Here is a 26219-nt window from a genome sequence, read left to right as displayed (position 1 = left end):
TACTTACTAGTTGTTATTAGGTCTTTTGTGTTGGCATCCAGTAGGGTAGTGCTTTCAGCGGTTGGTGCTATAGATCTCCTAGGTTGACGTGGGACCCTAGGATCATACTCAGTTCCAGTTTGGTTCAGCATAGTGATCTTGGGGCCACATTGGAATTGCTTGAGGACAAGCAATTTTGGGAAGGGTAGATTGTAATGTCCCCTTTCTAGCACATATTGTATGAGGTTGTCGTTAGCCTATTTCTCCATAGTCCTGTAGGCTAACCAAGACATTTAAGGGATCTTGAGGATATTTGGCCTAGAGAGTTCTAGTTGTAGGCGATTCTGAGCTGTTTTGGTGTGTTTTTGGGATACTATTTATAGTAAGTTAGTTGGGCCAGGTTTGGATTGACAGAAAACTCATGAATAATATCCTGTTGATGATAGTGTTGATTTTGATTGGAGATTTTAATAATCGCTTGTGATAATTAATTTATTTAACTATAAAGTTTAGTTATAAAGTTAAATTAAATAACAAACTTATTTAATGTGTGAACTTAAGTAAAGGGAAAGTTAATTAAAAATTAAAAGTTCCTTTCACTAAAGTACTTGTAGACTTGAATATTAAAAAGAAAAGTAAATCTATTTATCCCACATTGGCTAGAAAAGTGTGTGAGCTCTCCCAAGAAAGTTATAAAAAATTCTTAAGAGTTCATTTTCAACATGCTTGGTTTATTATTTTCTCTTGGAGTTTTTGGGAGCTTTGGTTTTTAGCAAGTTTGAGGACGGAAACCCTCAAGCTTGGAGGCAGTGGACGGAAACCCTTTGTCAGTTGGAGATATCATTTAGGTATCTCACTTGTGTTTCACATTTCTAGAAATGAAGTGTTGCTGTTGTAAAGTACCTTTTATGTTTCTATTATTCATTTTTCTAGGGTTTGAATATTGTGAAGGAGTCTGGATGCCAGACTCGTTGAGTTGCATGTTGGACATTGCTGGGTGCTACAGTGATGTGAACAGTGTTGCTACAGTGACACATCAGTTTGCTGTCCACAAGATTTTGATGATTTACTTGGTACTACATTGACACATCTTGCGTCTAGGGTTTCAACGCCCTATTCCTAGGCTTGGACACATATCTTTGGAGGAGTTTGGGATTAGTTTTAGCTGTCATAATCTTCAGACAAATGGCAGAAATATCAGACCTACATAAGGAGTTTCAGACATTATCTTCAATCATTCATGTCATCAAATTGTGCCTAAACGACACATTGAACTTCGGGTATGTTGATGATGTTCTATGTAATGCATTTGCATGCTGTTAACACATTTTATAGGCATTATATTTCTGAAAATTATTGTAACAGACCTGATAAACCTTGTACTCAGATCTGATATGACGATAATAAAGTGAAGTTGATAGTGAGAAATTGTTGTTTTGGTTTATGCACCTTGTGTTATCAATTTTGTATGTTCTTCTATGTTTGGCATTGTAAACATGCATCAAACACAATCAAAACTCAAGACAATCATCAATGAAGTTCAATCATTCTAGAATGGAGGCAGCGATCAAGGTGTGAATGAATCATTGGAATCCACTATACATAAAAATCAAGCTGATTAGACAGCTAAGGGAAAGCGGTCTTAGGTACAAGATCCTTTAACAATACAGGAACCAATTGCAAATGATAAGGCTGTCGAGGATGAATATGTGGAGATAGAAGATGATGATGATGAGACAACTTCTCCACCCCGAGTAGAACAACAATTCAAGGAGTTACAAGTAGAGAAGGAGCTATCTACTATTTCGGCATGGCTAAAGGAAAGAATGAATAAGGAAGTACTAATTTTGAGGAAGAGACAATTGATAACTTGGATGACTTCTTGAATATAATTGGTCCAAGCTTTCAAAGATCACAAGAGATAGTGCAGGGTCTTGAATCATACAGATAGCTACCTCAAGAGTAGACAATCCAGAAGATGAAATCATCGCAGATGAGTATGATTTGGTAACAATTGAGCTAGGTCCTCCCACCATTGAATAGGTGATGGAAGATTTGAATGATACGGTAAACACAATCCAAGATTTATTGAAGATGGAGCTGGAGAATAACAAGAAGCTCAAGAGGAGATGAATGCCTTGAAGAATTAGGTGCAGGAACTAAGGAATCCAATAAGGTAGGTTAATCCTTCAAGCATGCCTCCATCATTGCTTCCACCGGATTCAGTTCATGAATTGGAAGGGATGAGGAATAACTACCAATCGTTGAAAGGATGGATTGACAATTCCTCCATCAAGGCAAATACATTTGTGGAAGAGCTAGTAAGCATATTTGATAGAGTTTCCGGTGTTCTTTATAGGACTTAAGTGCTCATGGCTGCTTTTGATGCTTTCACTTATGCTAGAGATTTCACCATCCCGAGACTACAAGCATTGATGGACATACCCAAGCAAACCTATGTGAATGGTGGAGTGCTGAAGGAAGGGCAATCATATGACTTCCGCATGTGTTACAAGTTGATCAAAATGAGGAAGATTATCTTTGAGGATATAAGCAATGGTTGCACCCAAATTGAGAATGCTTGTAGCATGATACGTGATGAGATTGTGGCAGCAGCTGAAATAATACTTGGAGAGGAGATGAAAGAAGAAGTCCACATCGTAGTTGATTAATTGATGGAAAGAACAAGAAATATCTTCTTCGGGGCAGCCAAATCACTTTCAGAATGGCTGCTAGAGAACATTCAGTCGTTCATGACAATAGTAGGCAAGATCAGTGACTTTGGGCCTGAATGGGAGAATATTTTTGTTATTGCCTTGGAAGAGTTGGGCTTCTTGGAAGATCAAGTAAAAGTCATGTCTAATGCTCTAGTAGACGAGCTCAATTGCATTGTGTCTAGAATCATTGAATTTGCTTCTAAGGAAAGAGATAAGGGGAACAAACTTCTTGATGAAAGTTTGTTATGATCCCATGTGGCGTCAATATTTCTTATTGGAGGGTTTTTCCTCGTTGTTTGTGCCAAATGGATGCCATTTTCCCATTGGTCGATAGATAATAATTTGCAATAATTAGGTATTTTGTTGTAACAAACCCTAATTAGGGTTTAGGTGGCATGATCTTGGCTCTTGATTTAGATTCAATCTTGGCCATCCATTTGTATTAAGAGCACTATATAAGCTCAACTCATTTCATTTGTAAGGGATCAATTAGAAGAGATTTGAAGAATTATTGCTTTGATGCTGCCAGAGATAATAAAATTATTGAAGTGTTGGTGACTTATTTTGTTTGGAGTATTTACATGTTTCTTCATCCTTTTAATAGAGAACTTAAAACTTTGAAAACAATAAATAAGAGAGTAAATTTGATTTAGTATTTTAGATGAATGGAGGATCTTTGTGCATGATTGATGGTGAAATTCGTATGTTCACACTACTAGTATTTCGTTGATTGTGAAGTATCTTGCATAGTCGACTGAACTCCTTTAGCCAAGATTAACTTCGATTACTACTTGCTCAGTCATATGCATCCTCTTGATGGTGTCTATGTTGTTGGTGGTGATTTGAATATCATATGCTTACCTTAGAAGATCGCACTAGTTTTGTGGAGTTGTTCTTTGCATGTCAAAGCAAAGCTTAGTTGAATCTTACTAGAAATCATCCATTGTCCTTGCATTCTTAGCATTAGTTTAGCCTTCTGTTGTGACCTTTTTCACACATCGCCCCATTGCAAATGGGGACCCTCTGATTTTCCTGCTTTCTAGAGTTTTGTTAGTGTCCTATGACCTTTTGCTGCAGTTTCACCAAGCCTTGTCCAGTTCAGAGCATTTCAGGCCCTGACGATTGAAAGTTAGTTTTTGCAAGTTATGTGATTCCAGAGTGTGAACACCACCAGAGTGCTTAGAAAGGCCAAAGGACGAAGATCGCAATCGATTTGGACGAATTTGGACAACTTTCTATTTTTAGAAAGTTTGCTTTTTTGCTTTTTCCTATTTTTTAGGAAGTTTTGTTTTTGGCGTTTTCAGCCCAATCCCCGGTATGGCTATTTTTAGAAAGTTTTCCCTATTTTTTAGGGATGTCTGCTTTTTGCTTTTTTGGGATGCAAACCTAGGGTTTACACTTGCACCACTGACCAGCTTCGACCCGAACTCGAAAATTCCAAGTTTTGACCTAAAAAAGCTAAATCCCTAGATTTTAGGCTTTTTGCTTTTTCGGGATGCAAACCTAGGGTTTACACTTGCACCACTGACCAGCTTCGACCGGAACTCGAAAATTCCAAGTTTTGACCTAAAAAAGCTAAATCCTTAGATTTTAGGCTTTTTGCTGCTTCAGATGATCCACCTAGGCATGGATTTCAAATTTCAAGTTAATCCGGTTAAATTAGATTAAACTGTGAAATTTTGAAATTTCTCTGAAAATTATTTCAAGTCTGGCTAACAAGGGTTTTGAAGTATTTTTTGCAGGTTCAAACCCCACCACGATGCAAGAGAGGCCATGAAGGAGCCTTGCCTGAAGTCCGCCATGCCTTAGGAGGTTGTGTGGGTGCTCACCCTGAAGTCTGCCATGTTTGGGGAGGTCACATGGGAGCACACTCTAAAGTCCGCCAAGGGTTAAAGGGCTCATGAAGGAGCTCTCATCAAAGTCCGCCATGAGTTTGAAGGAGGCCATGTTGGAGCAAAGGCCAAAGTCCGCCCAAGGTGGAGCACTCACCAAAGTCCGCCAGGGGCTAAAGGGGTCATGTGGGAGCTAAGCCTAAAGTCCGCCCCAATGCCTTAGCCAAATTCTCACCTTGATGGAGGTCTTGACGGTGCTAAGCCTAAAGTTTGCCCCAATGCCTTAGCCAAATAACATCAATAATGGAGGCCATGAAGGTGCCTTAGCCAAAGTCCGCCATGCATTTGGAGGCCATGTGGGAGCACTCTCCAAAGTCCGCCCAAGGTTGGGAGGCTAAGGAGGAGGAGTGATCAAAGTCCGCCCAAGCATGTGGGAGCACTCTCCAAAGTCCGCCCAATGAGGAGAAGTGCTAGAAGTCCGGCCAAGGTGGAGGGGTCTCCAAAGTCCGCCATGTATGTATAGGAGTGTAGCCTAAAGTCCGCCCAAGCATGCCAAGTGATAGAAGAGCCAAGTCTGAAGTCTGCCATACCTTGGAGAGGTATCCAAAGTCCGCCAAAATTTGAAGAAGATGGAGATAAAATTCGAAAAATCCACCTACACATTGAAAAGTCAAACAAAGATGCCAGTGATGTCACAAAATCCACTGGGATTTCAAAATTAAATCCAAAATGAAGAAATATCTAATCCTCAAGATGAATCCAAAATGGAAAGTTTTTTTTGGAAAAAGAGAATATTGAGAGAATATTGGAAAACTATTGAGATATTAATTCAAAATGGAAAGTTTTTTTTGAAAGGGAATATTGGAGAATTGATGAATATCTTCAAACTTAATTCAAAATGGAAAGTTTTTTTGAAAGGGAATATTGGAGAATTGATGAATATCTTCAAACTTAAATCAAAATGGAAAGTTTTTTTTAAGAATTAGAAGTATCAGTTGGATGATTTTAGGGGTTTTGCTTGAAGATTTAACCTTGTCTACAAATACTTCATTATCAACTTCATTATTACACCAAGAAGTTCAAAATTACTAAGGAGAGCTTAGTAAAGTATGTCAGTTTGAAGATCATCTGGAGAAAATTCTAGATATTGCTGGAAGTGGGATAATATTTTTTGGCAGAAGGTTTATAGATTTCTGGAGAAGGGCAACTAGTACAACTTTTCTGAATTTTCTGAATATTTTGGAGAAAATTCTAGCCTTACTTCTATCCAAGTCAGAGGTGAAATTAAAATTGTGAATTTTCTGAATATTTTCCAGAATTTAATAAATGATTTTTTTCGAAAATTTTGGAGGAAGAAAATCATTTTTTTTGGGCTAAGTATGAAATTTTTTGAAAGTTTTGACACTTGGTGGTAACCACAACCAGCCTTAAGACTGAGGGTTTTAAGGTGAAAATTCAATTTTTATGGCCAAGTATGAGAATAAAAAATGGAAAATTTTCCAACACTTAGCCATTTCGCAGCCCCGTTATTTTCAAAACTTTGCAAATCATTTTCTAACTTTAAAATTTCCATTGTTTGCTTGCAGGCCCTAGACATTATGAAATTCCAGGTAGACAAAGATGCTCCTTCAGAGTCGAGGATGACATCCAAGTGGAAGAACATCAGTGACACCAACCTCGGACACATCAATCTGAGGGAGTTTAAGAAGCGAATGTTTGGTCTGGACAGCCTTGTGCCTACCACCATTGCGCGAAAAATGATGAAGAGTGGTATCGTGCACGCTGCTGGCTTCCTCCCCACCATGCAGTGCAATGAACTAGTAGTCGAATGTGCCAAACACTATAACCCCATCAGTAAGGACATTGTTGCACTTGATGGAAGAGTGTTGGCGAATGTCAGCGATGAGGCCATCAGAGAGGCCTTTAGGATCCCCGAGTACCACAACGCAGTATATATGACGAAGGACGAAGCTGACAGTCTGTACCACGACCACCTAGAAGAATATGATGCCATAGTTAACCACTCCTGGCTAGACAAGCCGAGGAAGGGCGCCTGCAAACTCCAGAGAAAGAGCCTAGTACGAGCATACTTCAAGGAGGACATTGGGGACATGATTGTCCTGCTCAATAGGATAATAGGGAACCCTCAGGGAGCTCCATTCGAACCCTGGATGTATTATTTCATTAATGAAATAATCAATGGAGTAAAAATGATAGACTGGGCCCCGATGATCAGCGACAACCTAGACAGCTAGCTTAGGAACCTAGAGACGAATAGGACTTTCTTCATGAGTTCTTACTTGTTTTATTCCTTGGCTAGGATCTACAGGTATAGAGGTCTCACTTGCAGAGGAGAAGTTGGGAACAAGGAGAACCAGTTTCCAGTGTACGATTGCTATCCCCAGCTCCACATGGAGGAGAAATTCCATTTTAAAATGGTGAATGATACCTTCCCGATGCACATCACTCAGACACTTCAAGGTGGCTTGCACCAGAGGCTCTCTCAGGAGTCTATGGACTTCATTGGTTGGTTCGGGTGTTGGTACATACAATATCCAAAATTCACTTACCTCTGAATTCAGGGATTCTCTGGGCCTCCATACAAGCTTCCAGCTTACCCTACCAACCGAGTGGTGTTGCTCGAGGTTGTAAGACAATTGGAGGAGTATATAGTGATTCAAAGGGATAACCAGAAGAAGGCAGGGACGTCCTCACTTACAATTGGTAATGGGCTGGAAACATGTCCATCATCACAAGCTGCAGCCACCGCTGAGAAAGAACTGGCCTGGTATCCCTTCTATCAATACAAGGCAAGAAAAGATTTCGATCCATTCCATAGGATAAAGAAGATCGAAGGGACAACGTTTGAGCATAGATTGGATCTAGAAGACTACTGGGCTAATGCAGCCGATAGTTTCGAGATCCGGAAGAGGTTCTGGTGAAGAATTCCTTTGAGTATGGTGAGAGCAACAGAAGTATTCAGAGTTGCTGATTAGGTAGAAGAAAGCCTAGAACTTCAGCAGTCGGGCTTCGAAAAGATGAAGAATGAACCCTTAGTCTTAATAGATTGGACAGAGGGAGAGAAATCGGATCTAGCAAACCTCATGAGGTCGGTGGTTGAGTACTCAAGGTGGTGGGCGTCTGAAAAGACAAAACAGTTGAAGGCCAAATGTATGACTTTGACTTATGAATTAATGGGAGTAGATGATACTCTGTCCGTCAACCTTTGTACCTCCGCTGGTGATGCTCGAAATCTAGAAAGTGTTGGGTCTCGAAAGAGGAAGGAGTTGGGTGGAAGCTCCACAAAGGTCGCAGGGAAAAGGGCTGTGGGTGAGAGAAGAGAATCCAGCGAAAGTCACTCCATCCTAAGTGCTGCTTCCATTGCGCCTGATCAGAGTGCAATCGGGGAGCAAGAGATGAACATCTGTGTGATTGATGATGAAGTAAGAGTGCTTTCCTAGCCAGTTGAGGAAGTGGTGGAAAAGGTCTTCCGAAGTCCAGACATGGGGCAAATTGAAGCGCCTACAATCTTCTTGGATGGCATACCAGCGAACCTAGGAGAGGCTGATGATGAGTTTGATCGGAACACTGTAGAACAATCAACCATTCCGGATTGGCTGAGAGCAAGGATAAAGGCCAAGGTTCCCAAGGAGGCCCACTCAACCAAGGAGGTCACTGCAGCATTCCTGGAGAAGGTGAATGAACCCGCTATAGCAAAACCGCCCAAACCAGCCAGGAAGTTTTCCCTGATTCAGAGAGACAGTGCTGGATTCAGGATAGTCCAGATAGCGCTGCCCAAAGAAGGGAAGACTAGGGACAATGTCACCGCAGATGATTACAAGGTTACCACCATAGAGATGGGTAGGCCTACCCAGGACCAAGAGATCCAATATTTTGATGACTCCTGCAACGTTCTAAAGACGAGGTTGGCTCATGAGAAGGAAAAGAGGAAGAAAGTGGAAGAAGAGAACCAACAGTGGAAGAAGTTTGTTCTCCATCTTACCAGCCCGCTCAACCATGAAGTCCCAGCTACTCCACCACAGCCTCTTCAGCAGGGATCAATGAAGGACTATGATGATATGAAGGGCTCGTACACTCAAGAAAAGGAATGGATTTCAGACGCTTCGGTGCGTGCTGACACCTTGGTGGAAAACTTAGTATCGGCACATGAGGCAACTTCTTTGTTGATTGATCGTATCCAGGATCTAGCATCCAATTGGGAAGAAGTGGATGAAATTTAGAATGAAATACTCCCTCACCTGAAGGTTATTCGAGGCATGTCAAAGAGGAGCTTAGTGGATGCAGGCATCATACAGATAGGAGACAGGTACGACTTCGACACGTGGTACTATACTTTGGTCACTCGGATTGAGGTTCTGAAGAAATCCGAGACCAAGTGTTTTGAGACAAAGGCAAGTGTTAGAGAGATCTTGGGCAAGGTATTCTGTGTGGCGTCAGAGATCTGGAAGAAGGAAAGCCTAAGGGAGAAGAATTTACAAGCAGAGAACCTGAGAGCCAGGATTCAGGCAAGCTTCTTTCGGGATTCAGGGATGATTGACAAAGGCGATCTTTCAAAGATTGCAAACTTCCTCTCCATCAATGACAACTTCCTCACCCAAGCAGTGGAGTGGGAAGGCATCCTTGCCACATGCGCCGACGATGTGTGTTGACGGGAATAATCATTATGTTATGTTGTTATATTATGTTTATGTTGTCGTCGGTAATAATGAGTTACGGCGGTCAGTTAGTTGGCCGACGGGTAGGTAGTTGGAGTCGCAACGGTTGTGTCATACCCCTTCGGGTATTATATATTGTGTACCTTTTCTTTGAAGGAGGATCATGTTAGTCATGTCAGATGTAATGTTATAAGCACTTATTGTACATGGACTGTGGAATTAATACGGAGGTTGGTTATTTAATATATTTCCGTTATGTTCTGGGCATTTACTTTCTGCATTTAACCGTTTACCCGAGAGGGCAAACATTTGGCGCCGTTGCCTAGACGTACTCGGGAACGGAAGACACGGATGGCGCACAGACACAATGGGCCTACCCGTTGGTGAAGTAAACCCGGAGGCCGACGACGCGCGGACAGAACTTTATACAGGAGAAGACACGGCAACGTGAGAATTTTCAATTTTGCTCCAGGTAGGGTAGAAATCCCACCAAGTGCCGTGTGGACAGCGCTGGAGGTTAGCCCGACAGTAAACCGGTTAATGAACCACCTCCCCCGGCTGCTTGCACAGGCATCGCTGGCACAGCAGGCCCACCTGGAGGAGATTGCCCAGGAAGAGCGACGACAACAAATCCTGCAACGCTACGAAGAGAACAGCCGACGGGAAACGGAACGAGATGGCGCCAGGCCAGGAGGAAATTGAACCTTTGACTTATGCCCAATAGACTAAATAAGGACAAAAATAAAAAGATACAGAGTGACGAATGGGAAGTGGCACAAACCGCATTGAATCTCAGACAGCAGATAGAACGAAGGCGTAGGCTAAGGCAGCTTGCTGAGGGACGACCGGCCGAGGGGTTGCTCGAAGGGAACCCAGGAGGTGTCACGGAGGTTGCGGAGGCAGAGATAGATGGAGAGAACTACACTGTCTACACTGTTGTAGGGCTGCCAAAAGGAGTCACGGAGGGTGCCGAAGGAGAACTCTACAGTTCGCCAGAATACCACCGTAGGGTAAGAAGCCGCGAAGAGTTGGGGGAACAAACAAGGCGAAGTCTAAACCTGATCGACGCTACCAGAGACTTGCTAAAGAATTTGTCCATTTCAGAGGACAACCGGAGGGAGACAACCAACTGGAGGGAGACACCGGAAGGTGACGGTACGACCGAAGGTGCCGAGGGAGCACAAGGGTACCGTACGGGAGGCAATTTGGTTGGTTCGGTGTCAGCAACTTTTTCCGGAGGACCCACGAGTGGAGGTTCAGTTGCAGGAGGCGGAGGATCGCCAGGTACAAGTACACAAGGAATTAGAGGAGCGAGACCCAGCGGTGGGATGGCGAGTAAACAAAAATTGCCAAAGTTCACAGGGGAGGGCAAGGAAGACCCCTTACGGCACTGCCGTACATGTGAAACCATTTGGTCCGCCAACGGAGTAACAGACCAAGATGACTGGGTACAGCAGTTCCCAGCCACGTTACGAGGAGTTGCCATGGATTGGTACTTCGATGTAGATAAGCAAAAAGTGGCCACATGGGCTACCCTACAGAAGGAATTCACGGAGGAGTTTCGGTTGCTTTGTGATGACAACGAAATTGTGACAGAGATATACAGTACCAAGCAAGGTACTAAGGAGACAGTACGGGCATACAGTTAGAGGCTGAAAGAACTCTTGGGTAAAATGGAGAGCCAGCTGGCTGACGGCTTAAAAAAACGATGGTTTGTGGAAGGATTGAAATCCTCCCTACGAAAAAAAATGAAGATTGTACCCTCGACGTCATATGATGACGCCTATAACAGGGCGATGGATCTAGAAAGCGAATATAAAACATCAAGGAAGAAGAAAAGTAATAGATATTCATCTGACGATGATGAAGATTCTGACGGGGAGAGCAGTAGCGGTGGCGAATCGGGTAAAAAGGTACACGCGCTCCAGAAGGACATGGAACGAATGTTGAAAGAATTCAAAGCCATGAAAGGGAGTACAAGTAAGACGGAAGAAAATGAAGTGTGGTGTACAGACTGTAGGAGTGACGGACACACAAGGGGTACTTGCCTGAAGAAGGCATTCTGTGAGATTTGCCAAGTGATGGGACACTCCACCAAGGAGTGCCCATACAATATGAAAACCCGAAGCACGAACCAGGTGTTGTTCACGGAGCAGGCCACAACATCCGCACCAGCGGGTACGGGCCAGCAGACTAACACAACGGCATCATCTGGAGGATACCGGGACAACAAACGCAGCGGCGGAAGGAATAGCAACAATAACAATAACGGAAGCCGTATCCAGTATGACGCCAAGGGCCGGCCAATTATCCAATGTAGGGCCTGTAATCAGTGGGGGCACTTCGCTCGTGATTGCACGAAGGAAGCCACCCCTCAGCACCTCTGTTGTTGGTGTGGGCCAGGCGACCATGAGGACGCAAATTGCCCGCAGGCAGGGGTTAATCTCCTCAACATTGAGAAGGCTGAGAAGACTGGTGAGAAAGAAGTACTGGCGATCACCTGCGCCCAGACGAAAAAAGCCACTTATCCCGACCCCCGTACGGAGAAGGAGAGATTACGGGAGGCAAAGGCCAATATTGAACGTGAGATGACGACCGAACGACGAGACAACGAGGTGGCGAGTACATCATCCCGTACGGAAGCGAAAAATAACATCATTGGGCAAATCTTGCAGATGGAGGTGCCGATAAAGGTAAAAGACCTTCTAGACTCTATGCTACAATTGAGGACTGCCATCCTCACCAATGTGCAAAGCACCACAGTGTCGAGTGCACCACAGGTAGGGGTTCCCGCCACCGCTTTGAAGAGTACATCACAGGTGGAGGTTTCCGTCAGCCCTTCGACTGACCCGATGTTACTAGCCTTGAGCAGTGGTAGACACCCAGCTGTGGTAGAAATGGGTATCCGTGGGACCATTCTGAAGGACACCATTGTGGATGGTGGATCTGGGGTGAATGTACTACCAGAAGAAACATGGAAGCGGCTGGGGAAGCCCACCCTATGGCCACCCACATTCAACCTGGTGGGAGCGGACCAACACGGCATTAAGCCACTCGGCCTGTTGATGGCCCAGCAAGTGACAATTGGTACACAACCATTCTTGTTAGATTTCGTGGTTATTCCCTCAAAGAAGAAAGGCTATGACGCCATCCTGGGGAGAGCGTGGTTGATCAACGCGAGGGTAAACCACAACTGGAAGAAAAATACACTTTCCATGGAGAAGGGAGGGCGGAAATATACCATTGACCTACACACCCAAGATGTCGGCGAAGAGCTCGCCTCTTCAGACTCGGACTCAGAGGACTCTAATAAAAGGGAAGGGGGTCCCGATGAAAGCAAGGGCAAGAACGCGATGGAGCCGAATAGTAAAGGGGTGCTAGAATTGGAGGGATGTTCTGAAGATGAGGTATGCTTGACTAACGGGCTCTTCCATTGGCAAATGGAGGATTACGAAATGTTCCAAAGCTACAGGCTCGAAGTAGAGGAACCAGAGCAAACAACAGAGGTGTACCTGCCGGAATACAGAGAATATTGGAAGGGAGACGCCCCAAACCCTAGCGGCATAAATAATCCGAAGAGTGTCGGCAATGATTGGAACCCTGTATGGAAGACCGCAGTCTTCAAAATCTTTATTATCCTTCTTCTTCTTATGTACGGGAAGGAGGTCGTGGTCCCTATAGAATTTGTGGTTCCAGGTCTTCCGATGGCCATTGAAAATAGAACTGCCACCAACGGGTACAAATTGAAACCCTACCACGCGAAGCGCGCAGGTGACCCGAGAGGCCGGACGGACACCCGAGAGCCCAAAGGGGGACCTGAGCGGATGGAAGGGGACTTGAGAGGCCGGGCAAGCGACTCGAGAGGCACGGGACAAAAGCAGGAGACTTTTGGGCGAGGACAACCCAGAAGGATGAAGAGCGATCCCAGAGACAGGGGACCCGAGCCAAAGACTCTCTAGACAACTCAAAAAAAAGAAAAAGAAAAAAAAGAGAGAAAAAAATCGCACGGTCGTACGACAGCGACCGTATGGTCAAAAAAAAAAAGAAAAAGAAAAAAAAGGGAGAAAAAAAAGGCCACCGTACGGTGGGGAAGAGAAAGTGGCCACCGTACGGTGGGCCCACCAAAGGTGGCGTCACCGCACGATGGAACCACCGTGCGGTGAAACCACCGACGGTGGAACCATCGTGCGGTGGGACCACCGACGGTGGAGCCACCGTGCGGTGAAACCATCGGACCACCGACGGTGGCACCATCGTGCGGTGGGACCACCGACGGTGGCACCACCGTGCGGTGGAACCACCGACGGTGGCACCACCATGCGGTGGAAGCCACCGAAGGCCGCGAGAAGCATAAAGCGTCGCAAGGTTGAAACGCCGCACACCGCAGGAGACACCACGCCGAAGAGAAAAGGAAAGAAGACGCCGAACCCCGCACCACCACGCCACCACGCAACGCCGCACACCGCCGAGGAAAGGTAGAAGCTACCACGGCGAGGAAAGGAAGAAGACATAACCCCGCACACCGCCATCACCACACAGCAAGGAGTGAAGGGAAGAAAACGCCGAACACCGCCGAAGGAAGAACATAGGGGCGCACCGCACAGCAAGTATGGAGAACAAATACACCATTGGTGCGGACAGGCAGGTACCTCCACCGTGCGGTGGATAAAATCACCACAAGGGGACCGCTAAGGGAAAACGGGATTTCGTGGCCAACAAAGAAAACGGGAGGAGCGGCGTCACCTAGCGGACATTACAAGTGTCGTGCACTTTTTTTGGAGGTAGTTACCACCGCACGGCCACACCAAGTCCGCACAATCCCACGCAGCCACAGCAAAGGTTAAGCGCAGCAGCCGCAAAGGGAAGAATAGAGCCACAGGTAGACCAAGCAGCTGCACGATTGGAGGTGCCAGTGTTGTTGTTGACCGGAGGTGTGTCCGTACGATAAGAAGGGTGTCGACCGCACGATTGGAGGTGCTAGTGCTGTTGTTGACCGTACAGGGAGGTTGTATGGCCGGGGTGCCATCGGGGACATTAAAATGCCAAAAAAAAAAAAAAAAAACGACGACGGCCGAATTTAAAATGATTCGCTGGAGTTTGAAGCCAGGACACTGGAAAAGAAGGGTTTTTTGGCATCTTAAAATATCACTGAAATGATGCACTGCCCCAGACCCCGCGAGGGGCGCTGCCCCTCGACCCTGCTGGGGGCGTTGCCCCCAGACCCCCAGTTTATTTTGAGCTACAGAAGACCACGGGAAGTGTTGTGGTTGTCCGTATTGTGAGGAAGAAGCCCGCAGCTAAGCATTGGCGGGGAAGCCATAAGTCGTAGAGGGAGACGGATTTGGAGGTTGGGAACAAACAGAGTTCGAGGGAAGGCATTGCAGGTCTGCGCAGTTGTATGACACCAGGGAGTTATTCAGTTCAGTTTTTAGCCTTTGGGGAGTGTGATGGAGGATTTGAGGTGTCTCCTAGCATTTGTGCCAGCGGATTGTGGCCACCTCCAGGCATGACTGGTATGCTTTGAGGAACTCGGCGTATGTCTCGGTTGGACGTGAGGTTGCCTTGGTGGATGCACAGAGGGCTCGGGAGGAGCTGACCACCAAGTTGGAGGCAATAGTTGCGTGAGACTTAGTTCAGCGTACCCAGGAGTTGGATGCCGGGAGAGCAGCACAGGTGGCCATCGAGGACAAATTGGCTAGGGAGATAGTATCAATTGAGTAGCAGTTGGTGGAAGTTGAGACTGAAAAACGTGTTTTGCAGACAAGTTTGGGTTAGGCACAAGAGGACTGTGATGGCAAAGGAAGCAATATTGGTGAATTCCGCACTTTAGCATCGGATGGTAGCAGAAAAGGGTTTTCAGCCGAGGACGCAGCAAGTGTATAAGATCCGGGCCCGACTGGCGTCAGGAGTTCCTGCCGTTCATCTCTATTTTGTATTAAGTCGTTGGAGTCGACTTCTTTTCTTGGGGGGGATGATGTTGACGGGAATAATCATTATGTTATGTTGTTATATTATGTTTATGTTGTCGTCGGTAATAATGAGTTACGGCGGTCAGTTAGTTGGCCGACGGGTACATAGTTGGAGTCGCAACGGTTGTGTCATACCCCTTCGGGTATTATATATTGTGTACCTTTTCTTCGAAGGAGGATCATGTTAGTCATGTCAGATGTAATGTTATAAGCACTTATTGTACATGGACTGTGGAATTAATACGGAGGCTGGTTATTTAATATATTTCCGTTATGTTCTGGGCATTTACTTTCTGCATTTAACCGTTTACCCGAGAGGGCAAACAATGTGGACCTCATCGACTTCCAGATTGGCGGTTTGCCAAGTGTCACCATGGAGGAGGTCAAGCTCATTGTGTCCAGATACGTTGAATCTCTGAAAGAGGAAAGTGGCCACTCACCTTAGTGAAATTAGCAGCTGCGCCACTTGTCACTCTTTCATTTGTTTGAACTGATAGTATTTCGGGAAACCCTAATTAGGGTTTAGGACTTTCAATCTTGGCCCTTGATCACTGTTTGATCTCGGCCATTCATTTATTTTTGAGAAACTATATAAGGTTGCCTCCTCTCATTTGAAAAGGGTGAGGTTTTTGATGTATTGTTGCTTAAGGTCATTTCCAGATAATATATTGCATGTGCGCTGCTTTGTAATCTCTATTATTTGAATGATTTGCATGGTTTCAATTGCCTCAACACTTAGTTAGAATTAACTTAGATTTGCTTTCATTGTTGTTAATTTGAATGAAGGATTTGATAAGTGTCAATTGATGGTGTATCTCCACTCATACTTTTGGTGTATGGATGATTTCCATCTCACCGTGCAAAGTTAGTCTGAGCCCATCCCCTGTGCATCTCAACATCTCGATCATAAGCACAACCCATTGAAGATTGCACTGGCCTTGTGTAGTTGTCCCTAGTGTGGCAAAGCAAGGTTTGGTTTCTCGAGAGCACCCAGTTGATACCGTCTCCAGAATTCGTAGGATTAGATTGGCCTTCCTAAACCCTATCTCTTTTTCCCTTTCTTTTGAAAGTCTAAATCCCAGAAAATTCCCAAAAAAAGAAGAGCCTAAAATTGCTAAATCCATCTAAGTCCAGCAGTTCAAGATACTTGTCAAACGTAAGTCCCCCTTGAAATTTCAGCATACACTACCCAAGAAGCTATTCCACTAAAGTCGCTTGTTCGCACATATAGACCTTGGAATCATTAGTGATTTTTCAGGAGAGGATAGAAAGCCTTCGGGTATCCTATCCTAATGTTTGGTAGATGATAAAACAGACACCAACACCTTCCTTAACCCTTAATCCTTTTGCACTTTTTTATCAAGCGATCATTAGTAGTAGGAGTAAAGAGCTTCATCGCATATCCTTCAAAAGATTAGAATCATAAAGCATTCCTTGTGATCAAAAGGTTCGTTTCTTAAAGAACAACTACGTAGGTTCCCTTGGAAGAGCAGCAATCACATCAACCATTGAAGCTATTCACATGTCAAGACTTGACATATATAAACCTTGGAGTCATCTCAAGTGATCCTAGCACTCAGTATTTGAGAAGATTTTGTTCAAGAGAGGATAGAGTATTCAATACTTTATTCTGTGTTTGAAGTGTCATCAAACGCAAATCAACAGTAATTGATTAGGATATAAGTATGTACCCAGTTTATCTTCCTAGATATTTGATGTGAGTGCCAGGGCTGGGTATTACAATGTCTAGGTGGATAAACATTTACGAACATGCAGTTTTCATCATATCATTTGGTAATCAATGATATCATATGAATCACCATACCATTTTAATATCAATATTTGAAAATTCTCTGAGTAGTAAAACAAATAAATATCTTTTTAAAAGTAGGAAGGGGGCATAAAAATCAGAATAGTGCATCATGTAAGAAGGAAGAGTAGGGTGGTGGTGGGAGGTGCGTGGGGAAACATTAGGCTAGTTATTAAACATTATGCTATTTCTGCAACTCATTAATATTAGTGGCCCAATATTAATATTAATTTAGCAATAGAATCTAGCAAGTTGACATCTGAAGTTAGTAATTTATAAAGTTTGTTTGGTAACTGGTTTACAAGCATGTAAGGGCAACATTGCTGATGTATTTGATGATTCCTTGAATAACAGTGTTCAGTTATTGCATGCTTATTTCTCATTGTACAAGATTTAAAAAAAAACGTATTTAGTCAGACTTTAGATAAATTTTCTGGTCAGAAACCAGATACAAATAGTCAAACTCATCAATGTTGCAGGTAAAATGATCAAACAACTGACAACACAACAGAAATGCTTGGCTGACACAACATAAATCTGTCAAACAACACTTGTCTTGGTCAACTCAGCAGCAATTAGCCAATGAAAGGTCATGAGATATCAACCAAACCCTGGTCGTTTGTCTAGTTTACTGATGTTAGCTAAGTTGCTGGTTCGGGTTCGGGCACCGGCTCGGATTCAAAGAACCCGGTACGCCGGTACAGAAAACTTTTGAAAAGGGGTTTGGGTTCGTTAGTACAAAAACATGTAAATTTTATATATATATATATATTTTGATATTTATGAAGCCTATAAGCATGAATTAAAATTTGCATGTCACATAGCATCATATAAACAACAAAACAAACATAAACTTGTAATCATAGCATCATGATCATACCATAATAGCATCATATACATCAAGTTTAATATCAAAATGACAAAATATTCAAGTATCATTGTTTCAACTTTCAACAATATAAACTTAAAGTTTAATCATCAAATGGATCATCTAATTCATCCTCCTCCTCCTCCTCCTCCTCCTCCTCCTCCTCCTCATTGACATTGACATTAGATGAGCCAATGCCACTTGCACTTGCACTATAAGTTGGCTCAATTTCCGAGTCATCAAGTGTCAATGCAAGAAGTTGAGAAGCAGGAGCATCCAAATGAGTATGCTCTGGCTCTATATCCCACATCTTTGTTTCCCCTTGTGTGTAGTCATGTTGTTTGTGTGAAAGAAGACGTAGGTTGGAATGCACATATACTAAATTCTCCGCTCTTTTTGATAGCAGCCTATTGCGCTTTACTGAGTGGATGAAAGAGTATGTGCTCCAATTTTTTTCTGAAGCAGATGAACTAGCAACCTATGAAGACAAAGTAAACAATTAAAGTTATATATTAATAAAAATAAAATTACTAGCAACCTATGAAGACAAAGTAAACTATAAATAAACTAAAACTTGTAAATTTAAAATTTTAATTAATTAAAATTACTTGTGATAAAACTTTTATAGCTAGGGGTTGTAGGTGTTGGAAGCATGTGCCATGGAAGTACCACTAGCTATGAGCATCCTTCTTGGATCTATGACGAAGTGCATCAACACTTAGACCATTCCCATTTGTGAATTCTATGAACTCATTTGTAACAACATCTCGCAAATCATCATCGGGATATAGTCTAAGAAATGCTGCCTTGTACCCATCAAATACTTCTAGATCTCTCCATGGTGGAATCCTTCCTGGTTTATCAAGAAACTGATTGCTATAGTACTTAGGTGTCAAGGCATAGGCAAGAAGGTGCAAAGGAGTGGTCATCTTATTCCACCTTTCTACAATAATTACTTCCAGTTCTTTGAAGAATTTCTCATGAGGATCATTCTCTTTTTCATTTATAGTGACCTTTAGTTTTTCAAGCATTGAGTCAATGCCATCATAAATCTCACCTATGCAAGGCCTATCCATGTTTGTATAGCGAATCATGCTCATGATGGGCTCAGTGATACTTAGGAGATATGTAACAAGATCCCACCATTTCTCATTCAATATTCTATCCCTAATTTTTTCTGCCCTCTCAGTGCCACTTTGCTTCCATACAGCCCAATTGGTGCTGATCACCATATTGCATAGTGCCACTCTAACTTTCACAAGTCGTCTTAAGACGATTGTGTTTGATGCAAAATGGGTCTCAGCAACCTATAACACAAATTAATGCCAAATGATTAAAAAATAAAGCCAAACTTTAAAGAAGAATACACAATATAGCTTACACAATGATATTATGAACACTGAAAATTAAAAAAAATCAGAAAATGTAAAATTAAATTACGATTTCACTTACCTTCAATAGCTCCAAATTCAAATAGGTTCTAAAAATCCCTTGAGACATGTGGTGGTTTGTGATGAACATCTGGATGTCCTCAGCCTCTGCATACACATCTCTGATCCATTTTATTTTTTGCCCAATCCTTTGTAGCATAAGATTGAGTGAATGTACCGCACAAGGTGTCCAAAAGATGTGATCATAGCGTTGCTCAACCAACAAACCAGCAGCTCTCCAATTCTTTGCATTGTCCATTATGACTTGGACAACTTTGTGGGGTCCCACAGACTCAATGGCAGAGATGAGAATTTCTGCAATAAATTGGCCATCTTTTATTTGGCCTTCACAATCCACAGCTCTCAAAAACATTGCCCCTTTAGGGGACACCACTATGACATTGATCAAGGGACGGTTTTTAGCATCTTTCCACCCATCTGAAACAATTGTTACACTTGTCTCAACCCATGAATTGCTTATGGGTTTCAATGCATCTTCAACCCTCTTCACCTCTTTCTCCAATAATGTTCCACGTACCTTCTCATAACCGGGGCCCTTATACCCTCTTGGAGCGTCATTAACACTTTTTATCGTTTGCTTCCAATATGGGGAGCAAACAACATTGAATGACAACCCATTTGCATAAATGCACCTTACTATATCTTCATCAGCATTGTCTCTACTCTCATTTTGGAATGCGGTTTCTAACGGCCCCTTTGTTCTTTTACGTGTCAAGGGTGGTTCACTTTGAGGTTCATTTGTGGCGAAGAAGGGGTGGTCTTCTACTGCAATAGTGGGATTAGAAGGGCCTTGCATTCCCTTTGTTTTCTTTGATGTGGTTTGGTTCAATCGACGGGCTTCCCTCTCTTTTGCCGCCTCATGCTTCCTAATATATTTCATCACTGTCTCATCTGGTATAGGTTTACCATTTTTTCCAGGGCAGTTTTTGATGCCTCTTCCTTTTATTCCACACAAATGGCCTACCACCCGATAATATGAACTATTACGTTCAATATCACATCCATGGCATTTCCAACGGAATCCCCCACCTCCCGAAATTTGTTTTATAATGTCCACATATTTCCATAAGGGAGAATTTGGATCATTTCTTTGTTTTGCAATTATTTGTTCATTGCCAATGGAGGAAGATGTAGATGCCATTCTAGTTCCTATGGCAAGAAATAATATAAACGTATTCAAAAACAAAAACTAAATAATGAAAAAAAATTCAAGTTTCATGTTTGACAATTTGTGAAACAAAAATAGTTGTAAAAAAATGTTTAAAAACCTACTTCTTGTAGGCAATGGAAGCTTGAAAATGTATGGAAATGATGCTGCAACACTTTTTGAAGCTTAAAAAATCAGTCTTCAACTCCTTTTTGATCTTGGAAGCCAAATTTTGTTCACCCTTTCTTCAACCTGCTCTCATAAAACTTTTGTTTGCAACACAAATGAGGTGAAATGAGTCAATAAAATGTTTTAGAAGTCAATTTTAGGTTATAAATTTCACTTTTTACAAGGCGGAATTGAAAAAAAAAAAAAATTTGCATTGTTTTTTGACTTTACGGGCCCGCCCAGCCGCCTGGGTTCGACTGGGTCTGCCCGGGTCCGACTGGGTTCGACCTCGGGTTCGACTTGTCGAACCCACTCTGGGTTTTTCGAACCCTGGTCTAACCCAGTTCGAACCGAACCCGTACCATGGACCCGGTCGAACCCGGACCCGTACCATGGGGGCTCAGAGGCGAACCCGGTAACCTAGGATGCCAGAGCTGCCTTACATCTACAATCTCTCTTTCTGCTATCAAAGTCCACAGCTTAAATAGACTAGAATAATAATATCCGAGGTTCTCACAATATAACATTCCAATTTTATATCTTTTCTAGTTGCATAAGCATGCTAGAATAATAAATTCAAATTGTAATTATATAGTGAATAGTGGATGATAAATTCCATTTTTGTAAAACTGACATACTTTTATATGCAAACAGTTTAGCATTCCTAAGTTAATGAAAAACCTGGATTTATACTTACGAAGTTGATGCATGACAAGACAAGTGCTTTGGCTTAGTTTTATTCTATTTACTCTTTAACCAGAGATAAAAAGTTAATTTTTCTGTGAGTGCATAAAAAACTGATTAGTGACGAAGAAATACTTTGACTATGTGATGCTCATTCGTGAAATGCTATTTTTATTTTGACAGGTCTAGTGCTCAGATTATCGATCTTGCATGGCAGTATATTTCACTCTTGATGAAATGATTTCCTGGCCCACATTCAAGAAAAGTACTTTGCCGGCTATCAATCCACACGAAGGAAGATTTCATGATGCTGTAAGAGCAAGGCTAAAATATTGGCACCCGAAAGTTCAAAAGCAAATATGGGTGGCTGATAGACATGTGACTCCAAGCTCCTTAAAATTACGTGCGAATAAAAATGTTCTGAAGGCTGGTGTTTCTCATACATCCAATGGAGGTTTCTTTCATGAATCTGCAGAATGGAAGGTTCAGAGTCCTGCTTTAAATTTTTAATGGCATTTTATAATAAATATCAAAGTTATTCAATATTGAATGCGTGCTGTGCACTGTTAAATGTACAGCAAGCACCATCAACTAACTGATTTTGATTTGCGTACTTAACCATAATCTCATGTCAGAATCCATTCACAAATTGAATTTCCAAATATTTGAGTTTTGACACTGTTAAGTTTTATTGTAATTTCACTGGAGAATTTTTACTGAAACTGTTTGCAGACATCAGTTTCTTTGTGAATGTATGTCATAAAGTCAGTGTGGAAGAAGAAAATGGGAAGGACTGCTTCAAAATTCCAAATACCATTCCATGGAACTTAATTAACATGATTTGAGTAAATTCCTTTCACATGGTTTCTATCTTAGTAAGGGTTAGTTTTCGTCATATACTCCATTAGCATGCATTAGTGATTTCTTTCTATTGTAGGTCAGAATTTTTCAATTGTATTGCTCCTAGATGAAGTCAAAGTTGCTGATTGTTGAGGAAATGACAATATTTTGCCATTTATACTCATAGTAACTACAATTTCATGATAGCCTGTCTGACAACATCATGTCATCAACTGATGCAAACTATCAATAAATTCATGAAAACTAGAGAAAATAATGTTTCTTGCTCTCTCACTAAATACAAACATTTTTAATATTGCTAGAAAGGTTTCCACATTATCTGTCACATGTCACATTCTTCATTCTCTGATTTTTCCTTGAACTTCTGTTCTACCCTATGTTGCCAGTTAGGTTCCATGTTTGGTGGTTTGCTGATTTCTTTTCTCTGGGCTTTATATAGTTGGGTTCCACCATACTATATATACACAGACACACACATAAAAATAGCTACAATTTTCACAAAATGTATAAAATTGAATACAAACTTGAGAATACAGTTGATAAATGATAATGTGATGTCACCAGTCAAATCAAAATGGTCTATATTGTAGTAGCATATTCAGAATTGGGATTGACTTGATAAATTGGAAGTATAAATAAAATTCAATTAGTTGGGATTTAATTAGAAAAAACTCGAGATTTTTTTTTTGCTCTCCATCAAGCACAACCCAAAACATTTTTTATTTTTTGCTTTTTAGTACCAGAGCAAGGGTGTGATAGTGACGAGCCTCAGTGGGGTTGAGGGGCAGCATTGTAGGATTTGGGGGCAGTGCCCCTCATGAGGTTCGAGAGTTTCAAATGCATTCCTTATTGTGGTGCAACAGAGGGTTACGGGGTGAAGCCCCCTCCACCAACCCAAATAAAGCCTTTGAGGCCACAAGGACCTTCATTAAATTTGCCATTTTTCATAATTTTATTATCCAATTGGAAGTGGAGGATGAAGATCATTAACAAATTGAAGTTTTCCCAAAGTTGTAGGTTATGAAATTGACCCTAGGCTCTAGGAGAGTGAAATCATTGGATCCCTTGTAGGGGTGAATTCACATCCATCACAATTATTACAAAACCACTAGTTTGCATGAAGATGAAATGTCCCTTACGAAAATGTTCAAATAACATGTTAGAGCCTTTAGAAAATTTTGAACTTTTATGAGCTTCCATAGGGTTCATTTATGCCACATTTCTAAAACCTTAATCCCTTCTTGTGTTGATGCCTTGCCTAATGTTCTAATTCGTTGTTGACCTTTTTACTGGGTTGGCTAATGTGGATTAGTGTCAGTCTTGGGGAGTGTGAGAGTTTGCCATTTGGCCATGGGGCCTGATGACGATGCAAAGGTGTAGTCTCCTTGCGCGCTCACGGGGGAGACTATGTGGGACCAAATAAAGCCCGCGAGCTTGTGGGCAATAAGAAGAGTGATTATCTGGAGGCCACGGTGGAAAGTAAAGATGACATGTGAAGGTCAACAGTTTTCAAAATAATCTCAGCCTTTTGATTGAGGAGATCGACGCCCTAAGTTTAAAATTATCTATAGCTAGTCAATTAAGCTATTGTTTGTGCGAGAAAATTAATGATTGACAAGACTTAGGTAGTTGTTCTTTGAGGAAAATAAATGCCAATTGGATGCTTCAAATCATTCACCTTGCACCTGAGAAAAAGAATTCAAGAGCTTTGCGATCAACAAAGTGATTTTCTGCAATGACGAGGGTTTCAACAAGCCGCTAAAACAGTAAGTCCTCCAAGCTTTGTTATCAGTATTTCTAGGTGCTAAGAGCTTGTCCTATTGAGATGATTATCAGTTTTTGTGATTGATATCATTCAAAAGAGTGCCCTAGAACCCTATGTTTATAAACCCTAGTCATCCCAAACCAGTCAAGATGAGCCAAATTAGCCAAACTTCATCCCTTGCTGAGAAGCGACCCCTATATCAAGATTTTATAGAGCTCCTTCCTGGGACGAACATGAAACTGCTTGCAGACCAAAATTTATGGATTGATTCCTGTGAGCAGTTCCGAGATGCTTCAATTCCAATTTTTGGGTGGAATTTGTTCAAGTATTTTTATGGTAATAGATTTAGGGAAGTGCCTATCAGCAATGTATGGAACTATGACTTGTGCCCAATGTGTTTATGGATGTTGATTTTTTGAGAATCTTGGCTAGGGCATATGATGAAAATGTTAAGGTCATTAGGAGGAGAGATGGTGCACCATTGATCATCCTTAGCAAGAAGAGGATTTCAGATGCCTTTATGCTGTACAGGGCAGCCACTATGAGAATTGATTTTGAGGACCTTAAGAAGTATGAGATACAAAAGGTACTTTAAGATTTGGAGAGGTCCCATTCTATAGGCTAAAGGGATACAAAAACCAACCTATTCCCATTCAATCCAATGAGAAAGAGTCCTTGATTACCACCTTTGAAAGATATTTTGGCAAAACCTATCATGCACTTTGCTAGGTTTTGGGGAGGGATAGTGAGTAGACAATACCCATAGAGCTTATGTGCATAGCCATGCACATTCAAAATCCATTGGTGAGTGTGGAGTTCGATTATGCTTTCTATATTGTTAAAGAAATCCATGAAGGATTGATCAGGATAAAGGAAAATGAGAAAACAATAAACTTTAGATTTTACTGTTTCCTGTGCCATTTTTTGCTGCATGAGGGCAGAGATGTTTGGCACAAGGATTTGTAGATTATAATGGTAGATGAAAACAATAGAAGGTTGCCTGGCCAGTGTTGGACATATGTTTGGTATATGCATTGCCTAAACTCTGATAATGTCACATTGTGTAATTGTTTTGTTGTAAGAACCCTTGGATTTCTAGGTGTAATTTTGAATAGACCGCCTCAACAATATGACAATTGTTGAGACCATTGGAGAGGAGACCTAATGCTGATTACACCCATGACTGGGGAGATTAGCTTATACATTTAGATCACAGCCATTGGAGAGGAGACCTAACGCTGATCACACCCATAATTGGGGAGATTGATTTATACATTCAGACCACACTGTGTTTAGACTTTATGGTTGCCTTGTCCCACCACATATCCTACTAAAGTTTGTGCCACCTAGATTGGCATTTCTGGGAGTTATGTGGCAATTGATGTGGGTAGAGAAAAAACATTCAGAGAATCAAAAGAAAGGCACCTTTTTGCTTCAACATAGAGAATTTTCTAATTTCACTACAGGTTCAAAAGGATTGGAAATAATCTTCCCATCCTTAAAAGATATCTTTTAGGGTCTGTGGTTGCAAGGGCCTTTGCCCTTGAAAGGTTTATTGAAGATCTCAGCAAAAGGCAAAAAGAGGAGCCTATAAGTTTGAAGTGCTCTGAGGATGTAATCAGCAATTGTTAGAATGAACAAGAAATCCATCAAAGGAGAAAAATTGGGAGATTATTCAAAAGAAAGAAGTAGAAAAGAAAAGGATAAATCCTAATTTGCAGGGTTCTTATTCAGAGAGTAAGGGTCCTATTTTTTTATATTAAATATAGAGAAAAAACATTATACAAAGAGATTGAAGCACTGTATCACTGTATCACCGATGCACTATATCACTGCATACTGACTGAAGAAGCTAACATACTAAAGCTATTCTATGAAGTCTATACAGCCCTACGCTGAAAATGGGCCTATACATTGACATATACATATAACCCATACAAATATTTACCATGATAAACAAGATTAAACAAATAGACATCGCATGACACATAGGACTAACAACCAACTCAAACATCTATCCATGCAGTACAGCCCAAGGGCCCCTCCATCCAGATAATGGATTTGTTCTAGTTCCCAACACCTGCTACCACCATTTGTTGGGCCTGGTACTCCTTCTCTATGCGCTGGTGTAGCCATGAGAAAGTTCAGAGAGGAAGACCCTGGTGGTACCGTCTTCAATGAAACGTTCAAACTTCTTACTGAAAGCCTCATCACGAGTGTAACCTGTACAACAACATTATAAACAGCGAGTCTTCGTAAAGACTCAGTAAGCAATCTACCTTTTCCCTGAAA

General features: G+C 42.0%; 1 protein-coding gene across 5 annotated transcripts in view; it reads left to right on the top strand.

Annotated features, from left to right (window-relative positions):
• The window catches only part of LOC131061989 (uncharacterized), a 227338-nt gene that overhangs the window by 15018 nt on the left and 186101 nt on the right, over positions 1–26219 (top strand). For all 5 annotated transcript variants that reach the window (XR_009110635.2, XR_009110636.2, XM_057995819.2 and 2 more), the window contains one exon: positions 21485–21784. Coding sequence is in view for 3 of the 5 variants with exons in the window: in XM_057995819.2 (XP_057851802.2) it covers positions 21512–21784 (273 nt within the window). In the remaining 2 variants the exon portion in view is untranslated. The remainder of the gene's footprint in view (positions 1–21484; positions 21785–26219) is intronic.

The sequence above is a fragment of the Cryptomeria japonica genome, chromosome 2 (genome assembly GCF_030272615.1).
Source record: "Cryptomeria japonica chromosome 2, Sugi_1.0, whole genome shotgun sequence".
NCBI lineage: Eukaryota > Viridiplantae > Streptophyta > Pinopsida > Cupressales > Cupressaceae > Cryptomeria > Cryptomeria japonica.
Note: the sequence above shows the minus strand (reverse complement) of the source record. Positions and strands in the feature narration are given on the sequence as shown.